The sequence below is a fragment of the Pelmatolapia mariae genome, linkage group LG4, assembly GCF_036321145.2.
Source record: "Pelmatolapia mariae isolate MD_Pm_ZW linkage group LG4, Pm_UMD_F_2, whole genome shotgun sequence".
Classification (NCBI taxonomy): domain Eukaryota; kingdom Metazoa; phylum Chordata; class Actinopteri; order Cichliformes; family Cichlidae; genus Pelmatolapia; species Pelmatolapia mariae.
In genome coordinates, this window is record NC_086230.1 from 13,728,102 (window position 1) to 13,752,147 (window position 24,046).

Here is a 24,046-nt window from a genome sequence, read left to right on the forward strand (position 1 = left end):
ACCACAATAACAGTAAAACCAACCACAACAACTGCTGCACCAACAAGAACAACTACTGTTGCAACCACAACAACTGCTGCACCAACCACAACAACTGCTGCTCCAACAACGAGAACAGCTGCACCAACAACAACAACATCTGCTCCAACCACAACCACAGCTGCACAAACCACAACAACAGTAGCACCAACCACAACAACTGCTGCACCAACCACAACAACAACTGCTCCAACCACAGTTGCTGTGATTATAACCACAACAACATCTGCTCCAACCACAACCACTGTGGCACCAACCACAACAACTGTAGCAGCAAAAACAACAACTGCTGCTCCAACAACAACAACAGCTGCTCCAACCACAACAACAGCTGCTGCAACCACAATCACTGTGGCACCGACCACAACCACAGCTGCTCTAACCACAACCACTGTGGCACCAACCACAACAACAGCTGCACCAACCACAACCACAGCTGCTCCAACAACAACCACAGCTGCACCAACCACAATAACAGTAACACCAACCACAACTATTGCTGCACCAACAACAACAACTACTGTTGCAACCACAACAACAGCTGCACCAACCACATCAATAGCTGCTCCAACCACAACCACAACTGCTCCAACAACAACCACATCTGCTCCAACCACAACCACTGTGGCAACAACCACGACCACAGCTGCTCCAGTCACAACCACTGTGGCAACAACCACGACCACAGCTGCTCCAACAACAACAACAGCTGCTCCAACAACGACAACAGCTGCTCCAACAACAACAACAGCTGCTCCAACAACGACAGCAGCTGCAGCAACCACAACAACAAGTGCTCCAACCACAACAACGGTGGCACCAACAACGACCACAGCTGCTCCAACCACAATAACATCTGCTCCAACCACAACCACTGTGGCACCAACCACGAACACAGTTGCTCCACCCACAACAACTGCTGCTCCAACAGAGACAACAACTGCACCAACCACAACAACAACTGCTACAACCACAACCACTGCAGCACCAACCACAACAACAGCTGCTCCAACAACGACAGCAGCTGCACCAACCACAACAACAACTGCTCCAACCGCAACAACGGTGGCACCACCCACAACAACTGCTGCTCCAACAACGACAACACCTGCACCAACCACAACAACTGCTACAACCACTGCAGCATCAACCACAACAACAGCTGCTCCAACAACGACAGCAGCTGCACCAACCACAACAACAACTGTTCCAACCGCAACAACGGTGGCACCAACCACAACAACTGCCGCTCCAACAACGATAACAACTGCACCAACCACAACAACATCTGCTCCAACCACATCCACAACTGCTCCAACCACAACCACTGCTGCGCCAACCACAACAACAGTAGCACCACCCACAACAATTGCTGCTCCAACAACGACAGCAGCTGCACCAACCACAACAACATCTGCTCCAACCACATCCACAACTGCTCCAACCACAACCACAGCTGCACCAACCACAACAACAGTAGCACCAACCACAACAATTGCTGCTCCAACAACGACAGCAGCTGCACCAAACACAACAACAACTGTTCCAACCGCAACAACGGTGACACCAACCACAACATTCGCTGCTCCAACAACGACAACAGCTGCACCAACCACAACAACATCTGCTCCAACCACATCCACAACTGCTCCAACCACAACCACAGCTGCACCAACCACAACAACAGTAGCACCAACCACAACAATTGCTGCTCCAACAACGACAGCAGCTGCACCAACCACAACAACATCTGCTCCAACCACAACCACAGCTGCTCCAACCACAACCACAGCTGCACACACCACAACAACAGTAGCACCAACCACAACAACTGCTGCACCAACCACAACAACAACTGCTCCAACCACAACCACTGTGGCAACAATCACAACAACAGTAGCAGCAACAACAACAACTGCTGCTCCAACAACAACAACTGCTGCTCCAACAACAACAACAGCTGCTCCAACAACAACCACAGCTGCACCAACCACAATAACAGTAACACCAACCACAACAACTAGTGCACCAACCACAACAATTGCTGCTCCCATAACAACAACAGCTGCACCAATCACATCAATAGCTGCTCCAACAACAACCACAGCTGCTCCAACAACAACCACAGCTGCACCAACCACAATAACAGTAACACCAACCACAACAACTGCTGCACCAACAACAACAACTACTGTTGCAACCACAACAACTGCTGCACCAACCACAACAATTGCTGCTCCCATAACAACAACAGCTGCACCAACCACATCAATAGCTGCTCCAACCACAACCACAACTGCTCCAACAACAACCACATCTGCTCCAACCACAACCACTATGGCACCAACCACGACCACAGCTGCTCCAACCACAACCACTGTGGCAACAACCACGACCACAGCTGCTCCAATCACAACCACTGTGGCAACAACCACGACCACAGCTGCTCCAACAACAACAACAGCTGCTCCAACAACGACAACAGCTGCTCCAACAACAACAACAGCTGCTCCAACAACGACAGCAGCTGCAGCAACCACAACAACAAGTGCTCCAACCACAACAACGGTGGCACCAACAACGACCACAGCTGCTCCAACCACAATAACATCTGCTCCAACCACAACCACTGTGGCACCAACAGCAACAACAGCTGCTCCAACAACAACAACAGCTGCTCCAACAACAACAACAGCTGCTCCAACAACGACAGCAGCTGCAGCAACCACAACAACAAGTGCTCCAACCACAACAACGGTGGCACCAACCACAACCACAGTTGCTCCAACCACAATAACATCTGCTCCAACCACAACCACTGTGGCACCAACCACGAACACAGTTGCTCCACCCACAACAACTGCTGCTCCAACAACGACAACACCTGCACCAACCACAACAACAAGTGCTCCAACCACAACAACGGTGGCACCAACAACGACCACAGCTGCTCCAACCACAATAACAACTGCTACAACCACAGCGACTGCAGCACAAACCACAACAACAGCTGCTCCAACAACGACAGCAGCTGCACCAACCACAACAACAACTGCTCCAACAACAACAACGGTGGCACCAACCACAACAACTGCTGCTCCAACAATGACAACAGCTGCTCAAACCACAACCACTGCAGCACCAACCACAACAACATCTGCTCCAACCACAACCACTGTGGCACCAACCACGACAACAGCTGCTCCAACCACAATAACATCTGCTCCAACCACAACCACTGTGCCAAAAACCACGAACACAGTTGCTCCACCCACAACAACTGCTGCTCCAACAGAGACAACAACTGCACCAACCACAAAGACAACTGCTACAACCACAACCACTGCAGCATCAACCACAACAACAGCTGCTCCAACAACGACAGCAGCTGCACCAACCACAACAACAACTGCTCCAACCGCAACAACGGTGGCACCAACCACAACAACTGCTGCTCCAACAACGACAACAGCTGCACCAACCAAAACAACATCTGCTCCAACCACATCCACAACTGCTCCAACCACAACCGCTGCTGCACCAACCACAACAACAGTAGCACCAACCACAACATTTGCTGCTCCAACAACGACAACAGCTGCACCAACCACAACAACATCTGCTCCAACCACATCCACAACTGCTCCAACCACAACCACAGCTGCACCAACCACAACAACAGTAGCACCAACCACAACAACAGCTGCTCCAACAACGACAACAGCTGCACCAACCACAACAACATCTGCTCCAACCACAGCCACAGCTGCTCCAACCACAACAACTGCTGCACCAACCACAACAACAACTGCTCCAACCACAGTCGCTGTGATTATAACCACAACAACATCTGCTCCAACCACAACCACTGTGGCACCAACCACAACAACAGTAGCAGCAACAACAACAACTGCTGCTCCAACAACAACAACAGCTGCTCCAACCACAACAACAGCTGCTGCAACCACAATCACTGTGGCACCAACCACAACCACAGCTACTCTAACCACAACCACTGTGGCACCAACCACAACAACTGCTGCTCCAACCACATCCACAGCTGCTCCAACAACAACCACAGCTGCACCAACCACAATAACAGTAACACCAACCACAACAACTGCTGCACCAACAACAACAACTACTGTTGCAACCACAACAACTGCTGCACCAACCACAACAACAGCTGCTCCAAGAACGACAGCAGCTGCAGCAACCACAACAACAAGTGCTCCAACCACAACAACGGTGGCACAAACAACGACCACAGCTGCTCCAACCACAATAACATCTGCTCCAACCACAACCACTGTGGCACCAACAACGACAACAGCTGCACCAACCACAACAACTGCTTCTCCAACAACGACAACAGCTGCACCAACCACAACAACATCTGCTCCAACCATATCCACAACTGCTCTAATCACAACCACTGATGCACCAACCACAACAACAGTAGCACCAACCACAACAATTGCTGCTCCAACAACGACAACAGCTGCACCAACCACAACAATATCTGCTCCAACCACAACCACAGCTGCTCCAACCACAACCACAGCTGCACAAACCACAACAACAACTGCTCCAACCACAGTCGCTGGGATTATAACCACAACAACATCTGCTCCAACCACAACCACTGTGGCACCAACTACAACAACAGTAGCAGCAACAACAACAACTGCTGCTCCAACAACAACAACAGCTGCTCCAACCACAACAACAGCTGCTGCAACCACAATTACTGTGGCACCAACCACAACCACAGCTGCTCTAACCACAACCACTGTGGCACCAACCACAACAACTGCTGCTCCAACCACAACCACAGCTGCTCCAACAACAACCACAGCTGCACCAACCACAATAACAGTAAAACCAACCACAACAACTGCTGCACCAACAAGAACAACTACTGTTGCAACCACAACAACTGCTGCACCAACCACAACAACTGCTGCTCCAACAACGAGAACAGCTGCACCAACAACAACAACATCTGCTCCAACCACAACCACAGCTGCACAAACCACAACAACAGTAGCACCAACCACAACAACTGCTGCACCAACCACAACAACAACTGCTCCAACCACAGTTGCTGTGATTATAACCACAACAACATCTGCTCCAACCACAACCACTGTGGCACCAACCACAACAACTGTAGCAGCAAAAACAACAACTGCTGCTCCAACAACAACAACAGCTGCTCCAACCACAACAACAGCTGCTGCAACCACAATCACTGTGGCACCGACCACAACCACAGCTGCTCTAACCACAACCACTGTGGCACCAACCACAACAACTGCTGCACCAACCACAACCACAGCTGCTCCAACAACAACCACAGCTGCACCAACCACAATAACAGTAACACCAACCACAACAACTGCTGCACCAACAACAACAACTACTGTTGCAACCACAACAACAGCTGCACCAACCACATCAATAGCTGCTCCAACCACAACCACAACTGCTCCAACAACAACCACATCTGCTCCAACCACAACCACTGTGGCAACAACCACGACCACAGCTGCTCCAATCACAACCACTGTGGCAACAACCACGACCACAGCTGCTCCAACAACAACAACAGCTGCTCCAACAACGACAACAGCTGCTCCAACAACAACAACAGCTGCTCCAACAACGACAGCAGCTGCAGCAACCACAACAACAAGTGCTCCAACCACAACAACGGTGGCACCAACAACGACCACAGCTGCTCCAACCACAATAACATCTGCTCCAACCACAACCACTGTGGCACCAACCACGAACACAGTTGCTCCACCCACAACAACTGCTGCTCCAACAGAGACAACAACTGCACCAACCACAACAACAACTGCTACAACCACAACCACTGCAGCACCAACCACAACAACAGCTGCTCCAACAACGACAGCAGCTGCACCAACCACAACAACAACTGCTCCAACCGCAACAACGGTGGCACCAACCACAACAACTGCTGCTCCAACAACGACAACAGCTGCACCAACCACAACAACATCTGCTCCAACCACATCCACAACTGCTCCAACCACAACCACTGCTGCACCAACCACAACAACAGTAGCACCAACCACAACCACAGCTGCTCCAACAACGACAACAGCTGCACCAACCACAACGACATCTGCACCAACCACATCCACAACTGCTCCAACCACAACCACAGCTGCACCAACCACAACAACAGTAGCACCAACCACAACAACTGCTGCTCCAACAATGACAACAACTGCTCCAACCACAACCACTGTGACACCAACAGCAACAACTGCTACTCCAACAACGACAACAGCTGCACCAACCACAACAACTGCTTCTCCAACAACGACAACAACTGCACCAACCACAACAACTGCAGGTCCAACCACAACCACAGCTGCACCAACCACAACCACAGCTTCTCAAACCACAACACCTGTTGCACCAACCACAACAACTGCTTCTCCAACAACGACAAAAACTTCACCAACCACAACAACAGCTGCTCCAACCACAAGCACAGCTGCCGCAACCACAACAACAGTAGCACTAACCACAACAACTGCTGCTCCAACCACAACAACAACTGCTCCAACCACAATCGCTGTGATTATAACCACAACAACATCTGCTCCAACCACAACCACTGTGGCACCAACAGCAACAACAGCTGCTCCAACAACGACAACAGCTGCACCAACCACAACAACAACTTCTCCAACCACAACAGCGGTGGCACCAACCACAACAAAAGTCGTAGCAACAGCAACAACTGCTGCTCCAACAACAACAACAGCTGCTCCAAACACAACAACAGCTGCTGCAACCACAATCACTGCGGCACCAACCACATCCACAGCTGCTCCAACCAAAACAACAGCTGCTCCAACTACAACCACATCTGCACCAACCACAACAAATGCTGCACCAACCACAACAACAACTGCTCCAATCATAACAACGGTGGCACCAACCACAACAACAGTAGCAGCAACAACAACAACTGCTGCTCCAACAACAACAACAGCTGCTCCAACCACAACAACAGCTGCTGCAACCACAATCACTGCTGCTCCAACCACATCCACAGCTGCTCCAACCACGACAACTGCTGCTACAACTACAACCACTGTGGCACCAACCACGACAAATGCTGCTCCAACAACGACAGCAGCTGCACCAACCAAAACAACAGCTGCTCCAACTACAACCACAACTGCACCAACCACACCAACAATAACACCAACCACAACAACTGCTGCTCCAACCACAACAACAGCTGCTGCAACCACAACCACAGCTGCTCCAACCATAAGAACAGCTGCTGCAACCACAACCACTGTGTCACCAACCACAACAACAGCTGCTCCAACCACAACCACAGCTGCCCCAACGACAACCACATCTGCTCCAAACACAACCGCTGTGACAACAACCACAACAACATCTGCTCCAACCACAACCACTGTGGCACCAACCACATCAACAGTAGCATCAACAACAACAACATCTGCTCCAACAACAACAACAGCTGCTCCAACCACAACCACAGCTGCACCAACCACAACAACAGTAGCAGCAACAACCACAACAACTGCTCCAACGACAATTGCTGTGATAACAACCACAACGACATCTGCTCCAATCACAACCACTGTGGCACCAACAGCAACAACAGCTGCTCCAACTACCACAACAGCTGCACCAACCACAACAACAACTGCTCCAACCACAACAACAGCTGCTCCAACCACAACAACAGTTGCTCCAACAACGACAACAGCTGCTGCAACCACAACCACCTCGGCACCAACCACAACAACAGCTGCTTCAACCACAACCACAGCTGCCCCAACAATAAGTCCAGATGCTCCAACAACATCAACAGCCTCACCAACCATAACGTCACCTCTAACATCAGCTGTTGCCCAGACCACAATACCTGCTTCAACAGCATCATCAACAACAACAACAGCTACTCCAAATCCAAGCACTGCGTCACCAACCACAACAACAGCTGCGACAACAACCACTTCCGCAACAACCACTACAATGTCTTCAACGACAAAATCATCCACGACGACAACAGCTGTGACAAAGACCACTTCTGCAACAACCACTACAATTTCTTCAACAACTAAATCATCCACGACGACAAGTAACGCATCTTCTGTCAGAATGAATGCAATCCCTCTTGTACTGGGACTCTTTGTCTTTACCATCTATTATTAAACAGGAAAATCACAGATGGAAACCCAATAAAAACCACTAAAACTGTGAAAGGATGTTTTTTTTATTGTCAATGTTTACCTCTGCTCTTCTTGTTTAGTTGGGATTTAAATTTAATTTGTTTCAGATTTAATAAAAGGGGTCTGGGTAAACCTGAGGATGGATAACTATTTAACACACAATTACCCTTTTCCAAGTGAGTTATAAAGTGTAAAATATATTTAATATTTACTTACAAATATATTTATCTTTTATTAAACTTATCATGCAAATGTCTTGAATAAATGTAATAGTGTCCAATAATATGAACAGAAATATATATCCATATATCCATAACTAGTTATTTGGGGATTTTTGTTATGCATATATATTGTCAGTTTTATATTACAACAGTGATTCAATGACAGCATTGTAAAACTACAATTACACCAAAAATGCCAAAAGATAACAACTGTGACTGTGATAAAGTTTTCAACAGACATTATGATGGAATTTTTTTTGTGCTTTGGAACTATCCCATTGATGACAAGTATGGGGAATATAAAAGCTATGACAATATATTTGTTTTGAATAATGTTATGATTATTCTGAATGTCACTTATTTTCTTGATTTTTCTCAATCATACTGATGCCCACACATGGCCCCAGTTTTATCTTTCATATAATTACATAGTAACTGTATGTTATTTAAGATGAGATACTCTGGTTTCCCCAGAATGTAGACTTTTACTCTCTTCATCTTAATAAAACTATTAATGCATCAATTGTTTTTCTACACGAATTACCGTACCTATAAAATATTTAAAAGTTTCTTCAATGAAATGTTATATTTTATAATACTCATCAGTGTTATTAGGAAATGTAATATTTTGGGGGGCTTTTGTAATTGCCAGTAAATTTTCCTAATGGAAATACAAATTTGGATAATTGAAAAGGAAGAAGGATGTGTTGAAGTATTTTTCTTTTTAAACTAATATAATCTCTGTTTCTAGTAATCAGATTTCAATAATAACGTAGTCCTCTAATCTTTAGTGGTTCAAAAAAGCCCTAACCACTTGTTTCTTTTTTATAATGTCTAAAGGGTTTTGAGTGGCTGACAAGACTAGAAAAAAAGCTTCATAAATGCTTGTACATGACATTGTAGTACATAATATACCATATCATAAGAACCTAAATTGATGGTTATAATGGAACTAATAACTAATATGAATTTAGGCAGGTTTGCAACCAAGCAGAGAAGTCTTCCAACATCCCAAATAATAATTATGAAATCACCACACCCAGAGGATGTTCATTCTGCTTTTTTATTTCATAAATAATTTTAATGCCTTTCCCTTTTTTTAAAATCAAGTACAGAACATGTCATGCAATCATTTGTTAATTAAAGCATTACAGAAACCAAAATGGACACTCCAATGGAGGGAGGAGGTCAGCAGCTGAGGTGGTGTTACTCAGATGGATGGCTGGCTGGAGTTCTGAATTTGATGTTCCGATTCAACTTCTTTACTCAAGTAAAAGTAAAGAAAGTAAGAAAGTAAAAGGTAGCTATTTGAAGGACATTTCCACCAGCCATTTTTGTGCAAAGCTAACTGAACCTCTTGCTGTATTAATATAATAATATTAGTACATGGGAACACAAACTTTTCTTTTTTTTTCTTTTTTTTCTTTTTTATTGTGCATCCACATCTAAACAGAAATAAGTACAATCAGGAGGTGGGGGAACCCTAAGATTAGTTGTAATGAAAGAATAACAAGTCTAGAATTTCTGACCTGTGCTACTGCTGCTCTGATTTGGTGCTCTTTGTGGATTTATACAACTCAGTTCAACAAGATCTAACCCAATATTCCATAAGCTGTTTTGTTTTGCTTTGGCTGATTTCCATCTCCTACACTGACTTTATAGGGGAAAGTTTATACTATCTTTATGCTAGTTGGTATAAAGTTGGTATGATGGTGGAATTCAATGAATGATTCTAAGTACCATCAGTTTAAATTCAAATTTATCTCTGCTCCACTTGATGTAAACTAACTCTGACCATGAGCACCTTACCTTTAAATCTAACCTCTCGTCTTCCTGTCTTGCCCTATCTTTCCTACAACTTTCTCCATCTGTGAGGGAAGTTATCTGTCAGGATTTGTGTCGTGGATGAGAGAAGGAGGACCCAAACGCTGGACTCACAGGTAGGTGAAGGTTGGTGTTTATTGTCAACGGAGTGAACAAACAGAACAGAAGTAGGAAACGGCTGGCTGGCTGGACGACTGGCTAAATGAATGAAAGACTGACTGACAACTGACTGACTGACCTGACGGAACTGGACATAGGACAACCTAACAGCGACGAGAACAACATAACATGAACATCAATGACACGACAACGATCGGATGGAACTGAGGACTTAAATACACGCTGGGTGATGAATGATTAGAAACCGGTGAGTACACAGCTGAACTTATTTCCATGTATCTTTAGTCAGACTAACTGGAACACAATACGCAGGTGGTATGCTGGCACAGAAAACAGGAAGTGAGAAAGTAAATGTGGCAAACTAAACTGAACATGAACAAACTGAAATCACTGGGTCAACGACCCAGGAACCCTGACATTATCTTTTGTTCTTTTCTCTCCGTTCTCCCTACAGCAGCTGTACCTTTAGCTACAGTAGTAGACACACTCTGTGACTCTGCACACAAACAGTTTGTGTTTTGCTCTGCAAACCTGTTAAATGGAATTCCTTCACATAGAGTTTCAAACTCTGCGAGAGTCTATGGAGTACAGTTAGCAGCAGGTGAAAACACTTGCTGACAAAAACTCAAGACCTACAGTTAGTGACATCACTCACAGAGGGAATGACCCAACTCTCACAAGAAAATTTTAAAACCTCAAAGAAACTGTTATCCAGCTTCAGGCCTGCAACATTGACAGGCATCCCAGAGAAGGCAGAAGAGGACTTGGAAACAATGGTCAGACAGTTTACTCAGGTTTACCTGAAACTCTTAGAGGACACGATAAAGACCACCACCTTTTATCGTGTCCATTGTCTGGGAGGGAAGCAACTGGACCAGGGACATTTTAAACAGAAAGAGCTGGTAAAGAGCTGCGGTCTGGAATTGAACATGATTTGTTGATGTAGAGAATACAATTTGAGGTATTTGGTGATTAGACCCAGTTGGCCCATCACAGCAGAACGGAATCCCAGCAGGGATAGGGATTAGGGCAGGACCCCCCAGAGACTAGACACTGGTGATGGAGATGAAGGTCGAGGCTTCAATGGAGCCTGAGTAATGAGAGGCAGAGATGGGGAGGAGGTAGGTTGTGCGAAGGCATCTGCAAAGATGAATGACAGACGTGCAGTGAGGTTTAAAGTACATGGAGTGAAGGCTAACTGGCCTGAAGAAGGTAAAAAAAACCCCAACAGATTACCAGTCTGTTGGTAATCCAAGACTGCATAAAAAAGTGGGGAACTAAAGCATTTTTTAACACAATCCCTTCATTTCAGGGGCTCAAAAGTAATTAGACAAATTAAGTAATTAAATAACTAAAAATAAAATGTTTATTTCTAATACTTGGTTGAAAAACCTTTACTGGTAATGACGTCTTGAACTGACGGACATCACCAGATGCTGGGTTTCATCCTTTTTAAAGCTCTGCTAGTCCTTTACTGCAGCTTCTTTCACTTGCTGTTTGTTTTTGGGCTTTTCTGTTCGAAGTGTAGTCTTCAATAAATTAAATGCATGTTCAATTTGTTTTCAGGTGACTGAATTGGCCATTCAAGAATATTCCACTTTTTTGCTTTAATAAACCTCTGGGTTGCTTTGGCTGTGTTTTGGGTCACTGTCCATCTATATTATGAAATGCTGGGGGGAGGATAATATCTTACTGTTCTTATAAGAAATAATAAGAAAGTAATAAATAAGTAAATAGCAAGTAAGTCATTAGAAGCTGCCTTTGCTACCCTCATATACATATAATTAACAACCTGAGAAAACTAAAACTAGAATAAAATTAAATAATTACTAAGAAAACACAATTTCATGTGCAAAGGCTGCATTTGAAAAACTTTGAACAGGGCAACAAATTTGGGAAATTCCTTGCTAACTAGTTAAAACTATACAAAGAGAAAAACAACTCTTTATTCAATAAAGAATTCAGCTTGGAACATTACTCATGATCCACAACAAATAAATAGATCTGTTAAAGAGTTTTATGAAGCTTTATACACATTATATATTAATCCGTCTGATGCTGGTATTGAAGAATTTCTCAACCTCCCAGCCCATTGTTCCTTCAGTGGGCTGGTTTCAGTCATTATGCAAATGTACTGTTTATAAGGTTTGGGGAAACCTGCAGTCAGCTGAGACTGAAGAAGTCACTTGGATGAGTGACAAAACGTTTCTCCCACAAAACGCTACGTCCAGATGAACAGAATCAACTTTTTGGAGAAGTCTCAACAATATAAATCTACCAAAACTAAATGGCAAACAAATAGTGACTCTGGATTCATCTCTTTTAATGTCTGAGTTCGTGAAGATTTACAGCATCTCCCAAACAATAAAACTCCAGGTACAGATGGTTTTCCTGCAGAGTTTTACAAAGAGGTTTGGCCTAGCACCCACTTTTTTCACTGTGTGTAATTTGGGGAATTTTTTTTCACACAAATTACACAAATTCAGAACTCTATCAGACTCTATCTCCGAACATTAACTCTGCCACCATTAGTCTACTTTTTAAACCAGACAAAGATCCTGAACTCCCATCCAGCTACTGCCCAATTTCACTTATACAGTTGACCTTAAATTACTTTGCAAAGTCCTTGCCAGAAACACACACACACACACACACACACACACACACACACACACACACACACACACACACACACACACACACACACACAATCCATTCATAACAGACCAAATAGGTTTTATTAAAGGTAGGCACTCAGCCAATAATACACACAAACTAATAAATGTAATACATTTTTGTGGCATCAACAAATTAGAAATCACAGTTATGTCTTTAGATGCAGAGAAAGCATTTGACCGGGTAAACTGGAAATTTTCATTAGCGGTTCTATCCAAAATTTGGATTTTGTTCATTCTTCTTAGATTGGATGAAAACACTATAGAGCTCTCGAAATGCATGTGTTAGGACAAACGACTTTACTTCCCAAACCTTCACTCCAAAGAAGGGAACCAGACAGGGGTGTCTGCTTTCCCCCTCACCTTTTGCCATTTTTATTGAGCCACTAACAGCAGCAATTGGACAAAATGTAGAATTCAAACTGAAAATAGAAACCATAAGATAAGCCTGAATGCTGATGTATTATATTTCCTTGGGAACTCACAATCCTCTCTAAAACGAACACTCTAATAGAAAATCTCCATGGGTAACAGAAGTTTAATTCTTGTATTCCAAATTGTTGTAAAAAAAAATTGTATGAGTTACTTTAATTTAAGCTGACGAGTAACTTGCATGTCTGTTCAGAGGTTCTGGCAGAGGATATGAGAAGACCTAACTACATAGTTATTTTCATGGTGTATCTCAAAGTTTTTTAAATGCAGCCTTTGCACATGAAATTGTGTTTTCTTAGTAAACATTTGAATTAATTCTAGTTTTAGTTTTCTCAGGTTGTTAATTATAGGTTCTTGAGGTGAGTGTAGCAAAGGCATCTTCTAATGACTTACCATTTTGTTCTAATTCTAATATGAGTTTTTTCATATTATGTTTTTCATAGCACATGAGAATATACAGATGAGGTAGAAGCAAAAGCAAAGCACCACAAAACATCAGGTAAGAGGCGCCAACAATTAGGGGTGGGTTTCAATAATTGATTTTCCGATCAAAATCGATTTTAGCTTAATTAAAGCATATCGATTCATTAAAATCCTGAATCGATTTTTAAATATAAATGTATTTTGCCAGAAACGCCAGAATCTCAGGTTAAACCTCACAAACCTATTTTAACAACCACCAAACAGCTGAAACAGTAAATGAGAGCAGGTAAACAGAAAAAGACGTAAACACAAATCAATGAGATGTCGGCTTTCTCACCCGGTGGCACGTACAAGGACACGCCCTCGGGGCTGAAAGCCGACACCTTACTGATTCTGATGCAGGTCAGGTCCGCGCTTTGCGCTAGATTCTGAAGCTGCAGGTTTCATCACTCTCCAACCAAAGTGCACTGAACCAGCAGCAAAAGAAGATCAAAACTAAGCTTCACATTTCGCTTCACATAAACATCGTCATGCATTCCCTCTTACCTTTGTTGTTTTGCTTCCACCACGATAAAATCGCACTTCCTGCAAAGCTCTCTCTCCCTCTCTCAGTGTACTTTAAGAACAGTTTCCCATCTAAAAATCTCCATTTCCTGTATTACTCGCTTATGCTGTTTATTTAACAATTTCCGACAAGAGACTCATTTCTACTGTTCAATACCGAAGAAATGTAAACTTTTTAAAATTATGACCAATTGCAAAACGCTTAGCTGTGTCTCTAATAAAATCTTTGTAACTTTACTCTGCTTCACTTCAGCTGCATCGAGTAATGTTCATATGTTGATTCATGAGGGGGGGGGGGGGGGGGGGGGCTTGTTCGTTTTTGTTCTACTGCAGAATATTTTTAAGGTTATCGGCTATAAAAAGCCAGGCCAGGAAAAACTCCATGTTTTTCTGTGTTTTATCCTCAGTTACTTCGACACAAAGGGATCTGCTGTGATGCTCACACCTCTGATGAAGTCTCACAAGTGTAAGAACTGATAAATGATCAGAATTATAATATTTCTGACTGCCTGAGGCAAAATTTCCCAATTCAAATCGAATCGAATCAAAATTGTGGATTGAATTTAATCAGGACCTTGTGAATCGGAATCAAATCGATTCTAGAAATCAGTGACGATACCCAGCCCTACCAACAAAGCCAGCAGTTTCCAGCTTACTGATGTGGCATCAAATGAAGGTCTTCCTTCTTCTAAATAGCAGGCTGATCACAGGATTGTCAAAAGGTGAGTTACTTTACGCAACCAGGAGGAAAGGAGGACCATGACAAAAAAAAAAAAAAGGACGTTTTTCTTTTACCTTGATCTCACTGATGCAAGAAACAAAAGACAAAACAAGATAACAAATGTTCTCTTTCATGATGTATCTCGGCGTCACCCAAGCTGTGCAACTTAGGTAACACAGGTGAATTAGGTGTGGAAGCAAATAAATTGCATATAGTCCTTGCTGCCTTATGCATTGCTAAGGAAACTATCCTCATGAAAAAACATGACGTACATAAGATGGGTGTGTGTGCCTGTGACACATAAGGTGGCCTGAATCAATGAATACCTGAATACTTTTATTGTTTGAATTTCAACATGCTTTTATTAAGACATAATTAGAGATTGCAGCAGACGTCAGTAAGATAAGGTGTGGCAAAGTCATCAGAGAGCAAAAGCAGCCCTGTGTGAAAACAGTCCTGAGTTTACTATTATTTAACTAATTACACTGAGTAATTTCAAATATGTTGAGCTTTAAACATAATAGAGTTGCAGCTTCATCTGTACTTGGAGATCTGTTTGAACTGTCAAATAAACATATCAAAAGCAAAATCAAAGTGCAAAATATATATTTAGATTTATGAAACAACAAAAAACACAGACAGATGAGCTTCCATGGTTAATACTTCTTATAGCTAAATCATGTTTGCTGTGCTAAGCCTTTAGAACAGAGTAATGAGGAATCAATACATAATTTCAAATAATTTCAAATGTAGATACAGCAATACAGCATTAAAGCATTATTAACGCATCTTTAAAAGGGTTTGAGGGATTTCAAAAATACTGCAGTGCAATATTTCATGTAGTGTTAGGTAGGAAGCTCTGACTATTCGCTCCATACTCTACCAACTTTTATCAAATTTGCCAGATGTTGTGGTTTATAGTGGGCTGGTTGCGGATCCACATGCAGAACTCAGGACGCAGAACAGGAGCAAAAAAACAATGTTTTATTGTTGGAAATTCAACATAATTCAGCAGGAAAAGCCTACCAGGTAAACTACCATAAAAAAAATCCCACGAAACACTGGGCACGGGAATACACAATATGGGAGGACATGACAGTGAACAGAGGGATACTCGGACAAAATCAGACAAAACTCCAAACACTGGGTCCTAGTACCAGAAAACACCAACACATGCATAAAAAAATAGCCATAATAATTTTACAAAGCAAAAGACAAAATGAAGACTCAGTGACACATCAAAGGAATCCTTCTTGTTCATTTATAATTAGAAATTAAACAGGTTTTGCATACCCTTTTTGTTTAAATGTACAATTGAAAAAGGGTGTGGTAAAGTGCTCTGGCAGAATGATTTGAAAAGAGAGGAGATGAGTGTTTGAATGTTCACGCTGTAAAAATGTAAACACACCCAATCCTGAGCTCACCTGTTCAGTATATAAAGTGTAACAGTGCTCCTGAGGTTTAGTATCACAGTCCAGGGAAATTAATCTGCAACACTGACCTGTTCATCACAATGAAGCTGACTTCTCTGATCCTCCTCTTGGGACTAATTATACTAAATAATTTCAAACATTTTAAGCTTTTATTAGAATTATAGCTTCATCTTGGTGATGTGTGCAAACTGTCAAAGTATTAATGTGATAAGGACCCACACACAAGAGTTCATGCAAGTGCAAGTCCTTTTTATTTTGTTTTAGCAACTGTTTTGACGTTTTTTGACACCAGTCACTCAGGAACAGCTGCTCCGTTCCACATCCCCTCCTCCGCCTCTGCCGTCACTATATATACACAGAGAAGAAGAAGGTCATTACATTGAGCTCTCATACCTGCCCTCTCTGCCACACCTCGGCACCGCTCTAAGCAATCCACTGCTTAGAGCCTCCACTGCAGCAGACCACACCCCTGCCACAGTTAATATTAATATTATTAATATTAATAGCAAAATATACAAAGTGCAAAATATTCATTTCAATTTATGAAAGAAAAAAAACAGAAAAGTTTGAGCTAAAATATACTTCTCTACAACAGCTGAGTAAAATTATGGTTCCTTCCCTGTACAAATATTAATGTCATACTCAAGGTGAGACTGCTGCCACACCTGCTCCTGCAGCAGTTTTAAGCCTCTGTCTAATTAATTTCACTGAACAGACCGGTTACTGGGCTTGTCAAAATTACAGATTAGTATTAATACAAACGAGCCAACCTGTGCAATAAATAAGTGAGTATATATCATTCCCTTATTCATTGTTTTAGACAGATATTTCTAAAACAAACTAAAAACCAGCAAAAAACAACTTAAACATAAAAAAGTCACAAAGAAAGAACAATACAGTATCCTCAACAGCATCAAAGAATAAAACAGTGAAATGTGGGTTATTAAACATTAGGTCTCTCTCTTCCAAGTCTCTGTTAGTATATGACTTAATAATTGATCAACAAATCGATTGATTCTGCCTTACAGAAACCTGGTTACAGCAGGATGATCATGTTAGTTTAAATGAATCAACACCCCCGAGTCATACTAACTACCAGAAACCTCGAAGCACAGGCCGAAGGGGCGGTGTGGCAGCAATTTTCCACACCAGCTTATTAATCAACCAAAGACCCAGGCAGACGTTAAATTATTTGAAAGCCTGATGCTTAGCCTTGTCCACCCCAGCTGTAAAACTCAAAAACCAGTCTTATTCGTTATCATCTATTGTCCACCTGGGCCTTACACAGAGTTTCTGTCTGATTTCTCAGAGTTTTTATCTGATTCAGTGCTCAGCTCAGATAAAATAATGATTGTGGGTGATTTTAACATCCATGTAGATGCTACAAATGACAGCCTCAACACAGCATTTAATCTGTTATTAGACTCAATTGGTTTCTATCAAAATGTAAATGAACCCACCCACCACTTTAATCACACTCTAGATCAGGGGTGGGAAACTCCAGGCCTCGAGGGCCGGTGTCCCTGCAGGTTTTAGATGTGTCCTTGAACCAACACAGCAGATTTAAATGGCTAAATTAGCTCCTCAACATGTCCTGAAGTTCTCCAGAGGCCTGGTAACGAACTAATCATGCGATTCAGGTGTGTTGACCCAAGGTGAGATCTAAAACCTGCAGGACACCGGCCCTCGGGGCCTGGAATTGTCCACCCCTGCTCTAGATCTTGTTTTAAAATATGGCATAGAAACTGAACATTTAACAGTATTTCCTGAAAACCCCCTCCTGTCTGATCATTTCCTGATAACATTTAAATGTACAATAATTGATTACACAACAGTGGGGAGGAGATTTCATCACAGTAGATGTCTTTGTAAAAGTGCTGTAACTAAGTTTAAGAATATAATCCACCCACTGTTAGCATCTTCAATGCCCTGTACCAACATAGAGAGGAGCAGCTACCTGGCTGCTACTCCAACAGAGGTCGATTATCTTGTTAATAATTTTGCCTCCTCACTTTGTATGACTCTGGATACTGTAGCTCCTGTGAAAAATAAGGCCTCAAATCAGAAGTAATTGACTCCCTCGTATAATTGTCAAACATGTAGCCTAAAGCCGATAACGCGTAAGCTGGAGAGGAAATGGCATGTCACAAATTTAGAAGATCACCATTTAGCCTGCAGAAATAGTTTATTGCTTTATAAGAAAGCCCTCTGTAAAGCTAGAACATGTTACTGGTCATCACTGACTGAAGGAAATAAGAATAAGAAAATAAGAACAACCCTCTTTTCAGCACTGTAGCCACGCTGACAAAAAGTCAGAGCACTGTTGAGCCAACCATTTATTTAACGTAATGACATGAAATTATTCCCAAATAAAATTTTAACCATTAGAGAAAAAATTACTCATAATCATCTCACAGATTTAGCATTATCTACAGCTTTCTTCAGTACCATTGATATTCATTTAGACTCTTTTTCTCCAATTGATCTTTCTGAGTTAACTTCAGTAATTACTTCCTCCAAACCATCAACGTGTCTTTTACACCCCATTCCTACAAGACTCCTCAAAGAAGTCCTGTGGTTAATTAATGCTTCAATGTTAAATATGATCGACCTATCTCTAATAATCGGCTATGTACCGCAGGCCTTCAAGCTGGCAGTAGTTAAACTGATACTTAATACAGAGTCCATTGTGAGTGTGCGACCAGTATCTAAATAGCAATCCTTTAAATAAATAGTTATATTAACACACTGCTGAAACAGTGGATATAAATAAAGGTTGATAAACTCTCGGTAAACTATACAATTTCTCAACTCTAACATACAGTTTAGGTCAAGTTTCACCTGCTTTGACTTTTGAGAACATTACATTTGATTATTTTAGCCACAAATTTGATGGGTATTTTTCCTAAATTGAGGCAAAATACAAAAAAAAACTGTACAGATTTGACCTGTATGTATTGAGACGGACAGCGTGGGTCAAATCAAGGGAAAATAGTTTGTTTTTGGCAATTTTGAAACTGCACATATCCTGTCTATGTGTATTTTTTATGGGACAGCAGTCGCAGAGATCAAGGCAGGAGTTTGATTCAGTCACAAGGACCGTCTATGTTCCCACTATAGTAGCCCAGGTTCCCACAGAGACAGACACTCGCTGGTCTTCGAAGGATTGTGGGAGGAATTTTCAAAGAGTTTAACACTAAAAGGACATAAAAGTGATCATGTATGGTGCAGATAAGGAAGAAAGGTCACACAGAAGTCAGAGGGTGCCTTAACATTAACAGTGCATAGAATGAAGTGCTGTATGAACTTGGACTTAGTGGCACTTGTAGTTAAATACACTTTGAGTGATCAGTAATCCTAGAAAAGTGCTGTATAAATATGAGCAGATTACATGCCTATCTGTTAGTGTTAGTGGTTTGTACCTGCAAAGAGAAACAATGTAAGAAATTCTACCATCAAACAAAACCAAATCCATTTACCCTGAGCTGGGATTAAAAGAGAGATCAAAGAGGAATTGGAGGATTCATAAGATTACAATCTGCCAATCTGCAAGGTTTCTTTAAATGAACAGACTAGTTTCCAATAAGCAGGTTTTGTGCTTTAAATGTTAATTAATGTTCATTTAATATTGATGAATATAAATGGCAGATATGAGTAGTTTCTTTTATTTAGTTGCATAAGGTGTTGTCATGAATAACAGCAGTTGCAGAAACTTATTGGCATTGTCACTTTCAACAGAATATCATTAAATGATTACTGTTGATATTTTTGCATGTCTTAAGATAAGCAGGACATGATAGTTTTGCTAGTTATTTTTTATCACCAGCTCTCTTCCACAGTGTGTCTTTTGTCTCAGCCAGTGGCCGCCCCTCCCTGAGCCTGGTTTTGTTGGAGGTTTCTTCCTGTTAAAAGGGAGTTTTTCCTTCCCACAGTCGCCAAGTGTTTGCTCAGAATGTTTTGTCTGATTATGGGGTTTTTTCTCTGTATCACTGTAGAGTCTTTACCCTGAAATATAAAGCACCCTGAACCCCTTTAGCCCTTCCCCAGCTCTAATTTGTGGCTACGCGTCTCCTCTGTCCTCCTGCCTGAGACTCAGAAGTTCATCTCGGTGCATCACGATGAAGGCCATCTCAAATCTTATAATGCATTTAGAGGACAAAGGAGAGGAGCTATGGTTGAAGATGCACAGGTGTACCCTTTACAGAACATTTTTACCTTCAAGTATAACGTAGACATGGCTCACAACCAAGGCGGAGCAGGACTCTTCAAAACACTCATCGATTTCATTCATATGCCGTTTCAGTTGAGATGATCAGCAGCTTTCTGCCCTTCACTGTGTGTGTGTTTGATTAAAAAAGTATGACATCTTCTGACTTTGCATCATGTGTTTAAATGTAATTAAAAGTAGCCCAATATGTAAGGCGAGTCATCAACACTTTTACATCTGACATAAAATGCAGCTGTGGCACAGTTGTGCTCCCGGCTGTGTTGGACTGACATCGCTTTACAATGAGGCTCCATGTTGAGGATGTCTCACTTGTTTAAATGTTTTCCTCTCTCCTCGTGTCTGTTCCTCGCCACCTCTGCTGGCATCCTTGGCAGGAGGTACACAGGAGAAGAGGAATTAGAGATGTGAGAAGAGGGATTCACTACTCTTTCATTTAAAGATTTGATTTCTTTCAATGATGCAGAATAATAAAGAATGTGAGTTTAGTCAATGACTCCATCCTGCTTATTACACGTTATAACAAAACCAGCTTAAACCATATTTTTACAATAAAAAAAAAAACCCTAAACATGCTAGGTTAGTGGTGTCTGTGTCAGCTGAGGAGACTTGAAAAAGAAGTTCTTAATGCCAAGAGTTTTACTTCTTGGTTAAATGAATGTCTTTAACCCTGGAGAACCCATGGGGTCAAATTTGACCCCATGGGTTCTCTAGAAAACCAATGGGGTCGGATCTGACCCCATGGGTTCTCCAGGGTTAAGGTTCTTCTTGTAACAGCCCAACTGTCTTTGGGCTGTTACGAATAAGTTTTTGGTTGTGGCAACATCAAAGCCCGGTCTTTGCCTTAATGTTCACTAGCAGACTGCTCTTATGCAACAGAATTTTGAATGCAAACATGTGCACTATGACATATATAAACATAAAAATCAAGGAAATTTGTGTGTGGCTGATTTTTTTTCTCGTGTAACAATACTTCTTGGTGATACATCTTTTACTGTTTGAAAGCCTGTTTATTTCCCCTTAAGTAGTGCCACATTTGTAAGGAAAATGCATTTGTGAGAGTCAGTTCCACGCATGAAAAACTTGCCAAATCTTCTCTGCCAGTGCCAGCGTGGAGAGAACATTGGTTGGTTTTTGAGAAGCCATTTTTAAACAATGAAAAGACGGAGAAAAATCCGAGGTATGCCAAATTACACAAGAACTGGGCTGAAAATCAGCAGCAACACGTCCTATTCAATTCAATTTAGTTTTATTTATATAGTGCCAATTCACAACAACAATGAAGTCAAGGATAAAGATACAACAATCATAGAGAAAAACAATTCCGACAATTGCAAAGCCTCTTATGAAGAAGCACTTGGCAACAATGGGAAGGAAAAACTCCTTTTAACAGAACCAGGCTCAGGGAGGGGCAGCGACCTTCCAAGGCCAGTTGAGATTAGGAGAAAGAGAAGAGGGCACTGAGATAAGACAAAAGCTTTATCAGAGCAGGAAAGCTTTAAGCCTAATCTTAAAGATGGAGAGGGTGTTAGTCTCCTAAATCCAAACTGGGAGCCGGTTCCACAGAAGAGGGGCCTGAATGCTCAAGGCTCTGCCTCCCAGTCTACATTTGAAAACGACATACTGAAAGCAAAGTGCTCTGCTAGGATAATAAGGTAATCTAAGATGCAAATCAAAGATTTTTAGTCCCAGTGAGCACTCTTGCTGTAGCATTCTGGATCAACTGAAGGCTTTCAAGGAGTTGTAGTGAGTGACCTAATAATAATAATTAATTACAATAGTTCAGTTTAAAAGTAATAAATGCATGAACTAGCTTTTCAGCGTCAGTCTGAGACAATGTTTCTAACTTTAGTGATAATGCAAAAATAAATGAAAGCTGTCCTACATAATTGTTCAATGTGCACGCTGGCAGACACTAAAGGTTTAGGGCTGTGTTTCAGACACTTGTATTGGGGATACTGTCAAAATTAGTAAGTTATGAGCACAGAAAAGTAGCAGAAAAAATTATATTATTTGAAAAGTGCCTGAATAGCAATAGTGTCGAGGTCGGAAGCATGACAGGCTGGACAGGCAGGTTGGACCCAAAATGCAGGACTCAGAAGAGGAGAGGTAAAAGCAGCCTTAATGCTGACCTCAAACAAGTAAAGGATAATGCAGCTTAAAACATACAACTAGGAGGATGACAGCAATGAGGGAGTACAGAGAAAAACAGAGAAAGAGACTAAGAAAATATACACACATATATACACACAAGTTGATGAGGGAAGAGGCAACAGGTGGAAATGCAGGTGAGAGAAATTATAGATGACAAGCCAGGAAGTAATACTTTACAAAACACAAGAGACTAAAGACCACCAAAGTAAAACAGGAAGTAACAAACGGCAGGCTGACAACACACAAACCTGACAGAGACAAAAGACAAACAGGCACAAACACACCACCAAAGAAACTCATACCAACCATGAGGAAATTATAGACATGCAAACACTAAGAAATAACAGAGCTAAATATAACCAATTTTGGATACATAAAACAAAGTTAATCAAATATAAAAAACCAGAATGTGGCGGGGTGTGGTCCGTGGCTCAGCTGCAGGGGAGGGGTGGTGCAGTGGGTTGAGGGTCAGTGTCAGGGGAGGCTGGCGGTTACAGCTGACAGTGATTGTCTAATCTTGGCTCCTTTATTTTAGTAGCATGCCGGGACCTGGGGAAATATTCCTGAAGTCTTCTTAAAGACATGACATGAAAACTGCCTAAGAGAGTTCAAATTAAAGAATAAAAGTGGTACAAATTATGTTTTGCCTCATTCACTGTATTTTTATGTATATTTGTACATTTCAATAAATCACTGCATCTATTTCCCCATTGTCTTTGCCAAATATAAAGAAATGATGGATGTACTATTTTAGAGTACTAAACAAATCTTTGTAAATTATTTTCTAGATTTATAGGCATCATCCACATTTTTGTTTCTTGAGTCCCTAAAAGCCTTAATCAGGGAAACATATATATATATATATATATATATATATATATATATATATATATATATATATATATATATATATATATATATATACACATATATATATATGTGTGTGTATAT

The 24,046-nt window shown here is 41.9% G+C and overlaps 2 protein-coding genes across 2 annotated transcripts in view; both read left to right on the forward strand.

The window, feature by feature from the left end:
* LOC134625739 (mucin-2-like) overlaps window positions 1-4,478 on the forward strand; it is a 31,688-nt gene extending 27,210 nt beyond the window's left edge. Inside the window, exons 22-26 of the mRNA XM_065470680.1 lie at window positions 973-1,263; window positions 2,064-2,187; window positions 2,630-2,944; window positions 3,800-4,113; window positions 4,236-4,478. Coding sequence (XP_065326752.1) covers window positions 973-1,263; window positions 2,064-2,187; window positions 2,630-2,944; window positions 3,800-4,113; window positions 4,236-4,478 — 1,287 coding nt within the window. The remainder of the gene's footprint in view (window positions 1-972; window positions 1,264-2,063; window positions 2,188-2,629; window positions 2,945-3,799; window positions 4,114-4,235) is intronic.
* Window positions 4,479-5,646: 1,168 nt separating this feature from the next.
* On the forward strand, window positions 5,647-8,195 carry LOC134625743 (mucin-5AC-like; the record flags this gene model as incomplete). Its single annotated transcript, XM_065470682.1, has 2 exons — window positions 5,647-7,958; window positions 8,009-8,195. Coding segments are annotated over 2 exons (2,499 nt in total), but the record flags the coding sequence as incomplete, so codon positions are not given.
* Between the last annotated feature and the right edge of the window lie 15,851 nt (window positions 8,196-24,046).